The sequence below is a fragment of the Rutidosis leptorrhynchoides genome, chromosome 1, assembly GCF_046630445.1.
Source record: "Rutidosis leptorrhynchoides isolate AG116_Rl617_1_P2 chromosome 1, CSIRO_AGI_Rlap_v1, whole genome shotgun sequence".
NCBI lineage: Eukaryota > Viridiplantae > Streptophyta > Magnoliopsida > Asterales > Asteraceae > Rutidosis > Rutidosis leptorrhynchoides.
Genome location: NC_092333.1, coordinates 486178284 through 486181198, shown reverse-complemented (window position 1 = coordinate 486181198; position 2915 = coordinate 486178284). Strand labels below are relative to the sequence as shown.

The window sequence follows — 2915 nt, the reverse complement described above, 5'->3', positions numbered from 1 at the left end:
TTTTCGGTTGTATAGGCGGGTGTAAGGTATGTCGTTATTTATTACAGATGATGGAAGGATGTTGAGATGAGCTTGGAATAGAAGGGTGCGGATTAGGTTGTTGATAGTGCGAAGCATTCGTTCTGATTTGCCATTATGTTGAGAGGTGTGAGGGCACGAGAATCGAAATTACATCCCGTTAGTTTGTAGAAGATGATGAAAGGCGTTGTTGTCAAATTCACCACCATTGTCACATTGAAAAGCTTTTATGTCTTGTTTGAATTGTGTTTTTATAAAGGTGCGAAATTGTATAAAGGTATTAAGAGCATCTGATTTATAACGTAAAGGAAAGACCCAAACATAATGGGTAAAGTGATCAAGAAAAATAATGTACTATTTTAAACAACTAATACTAGCAACAGGTGAAGTCCATAAATCAGAATGAATAATATCAAAAGCAGACTCAACATTAGAACTCGAAATAGAAAATGGAAGGCGTACGTGCTTGCCAAGCTGACATGCATGACAAAACAAAGGAGACATAGTTTTATTACACAAAATATCTTTAATAGAAATAAGTTTACGAAGGACATCATGTCCGGGATGGCCAAGGCGTTGATGCCAGGTGATAGGACTTGTAACGAGAGCATGTTGAGGTGAGTGCGGTGTGACCGGATATAAGTCACCGGTGCTGTCACATCGGAGAAGAAGCTGGCGTGTCAGATAATCCTTCACAGAAAAACCAAAAGGGTCAAATTCAACAGAAACAATATTATCACGCGTAAATTGATGAACGGAAATGAGATTTTTAACTATATTAGGAGTCACGAGAACGTTATTTAAGTGTAAGGGTCGGTAGGAATTAGATAACAAGCTATGGCCTGTGTTGGTGACAGGTATGGTATTTCCATCACCAACGGAGACCGACGGGTATTTGCAATTATTAAAAAAGGTACTGAGATTATTAATACAGGAAGTGAGATGCGTAGACGCACCAGTGTCCATGTTCCACCCGGCTGCGCCATAATCCTGAAGAGTCATAGTACTGAAAGCGTTGGGTAATATGGTTTCATGGGACTGTGTATTCGGATCTACGGTAAAAGACCCAACAAGTGGCTGTTGGGCTGCATAGAAGGCATGAGCAGATGTACCAGTGGACTGAGTAGCATGTTGCGGCCCAAAGGAGTTGGGCTGAAGGGGATTAAATCCAGGCGGGGTTGCAAGTAAACCGCGTTGGGCCATGTTGACAGGATTTATAGGCCCAAGAGAGGAAGACCCATATCCACTGAATGGAGTCTGGACCGAAGCAGGCTGCAAATGGGTCCTGTTTGCAGCAGATTGGGCCTGGATTTGCTGTTGTTGGGCTGCAATCAAGTGGAGCAATTGAGCCTGGTTGATGCTATTTGGCCTGTTAGAACTTGAGGGTGTGTGGTTTGCTGAGCGACGGCCTGTTCCACCAGAATGAAGGTACCTGCATCTGTTTTCAAATCGACAAAATCCTTTCAAAAAATTGCGACAAATTTTGGTGGTTGATGGTGTTTGCTTGGCCGGTGAGGCAGTCCGATTGGCCTGAACAACAAGTGCCGACGGATGAGAGGCATTAAGAGGGGACTCGGTGATGGTACGATGTTTTCGATTAAGTGTGAGTTCCTCCATAGCTATCATCGATCGGGCAATGTCAAGTGATGGAAAGGGAGAACGGCGGATGATGATATGAGAGACATGTGCGTATTTTTCGGGCAGTCCATTGACCGCGAACATAACAAGATATGTGTCTTCAATTTTACCACCGAGATTGCGGATTTGAGTAGCAAGGTGATCTATCTTCCGAAAATATTCTTCGACTGATAGATTTCCCATATTCAAGGCACGAAGTTCCGCATTTAGTTCCATTGTTTTTGACTCTTTGTTGTCAAGAAACAGTTTTTCGAGAAATATCCAAGCGTCATGGGCTGTTGCAGGTTCTGCGTTTAACAGCCTTTCAAGTAGGGATGGCGATATGGTGTTGAATATCCATGTAGACACCACAACGTTTGCTTTGATCCAATCGGGATCACTTTGTTCATCATTAGTTGACGGGAGTAAGATGAGATCAGAAACATCAAAGCCCGCACAGTGAGTCATGAAAAGTTTCTTCCAGTGGGAGTAATTCAACTTTGCAAGGTCGAGCTTGACAGGGATCAAGTGATGGACGGAGGTGACAGTGTAAATTTTATCATATTTGTTAGGAGCCATGATGAGGGTTTTTGTTTTTCTGTGTTGTTGTTTGAAGATGAAGGATTGGGCAGGTGAGAAAAAAAAAACGAAGAGAAGAAGAAGAGGCAGAGGGAGTATCGAAGGGTTAGAGGGGTAGTGAATGGCCTGATACCATGTTAACGTATATTGTTATTGCTTGTTTGTGAAGAGTACAGCATACAGATATATATATAGAAGCCTAAACCCTAAGATACATAAAAGGCCAGGCCCAAACAATATACAGATATGGGCTAACATGGAAACTAGGCTAACAGTAGTGACGCTACATACATATGGTTAGAGTGTCTGTTACAATAACTAAGCACAAAGGTACATCGAGTACTTCACAGTTGTTACAAAGCAGTAAACAGAGGTGTAAATTTAATTTGTTTAAACTTTACAGACAATTTACTATACAATATATTGGAGTATATTTCTTCAACCTATACAACATAATTTAACAAATTTAAAAATTGACGCAAAAATAAGCTATATACAACTAGGAGATATCGGAGAGAACTTGTTTGAATAGCTTATTGTTTATATGTGAATAAACAATAAATTTTGATCTTATTACAAATTACCTCACAAATAAGTAATTAAGCTTCACAAAATGAGCTTATTAAAACACTAAATACGGAGTAGTTTATGACGAAGTATTAGTTTATGAAGTTTTGAAGGGCACTATTTTATCTTTTCGC

The 2915-nt window shown here is 40.4% G+C and overlaps 1 protein-coding gene across 1 annotated transcript; it reads right to left on the bottom strand.

Moving 5' to 3' along the window:
- Window positions 1-372: 372 nt before the first annotated feature.
- On the bottom strand, window positions 373-2214 carry LOC139840449 (uncharacterized). Its single transcript, XM_071830718.1, has one exon. It carries the CDS (start codon window positions 2212-2214, stop codon window positions 373-375), a length of 1842 nt encoding a protein of 613 aa, XP_071686819.1.
- Between the last annotated feature and the right edge of the window lie 701 nt (window positions 2215-2915).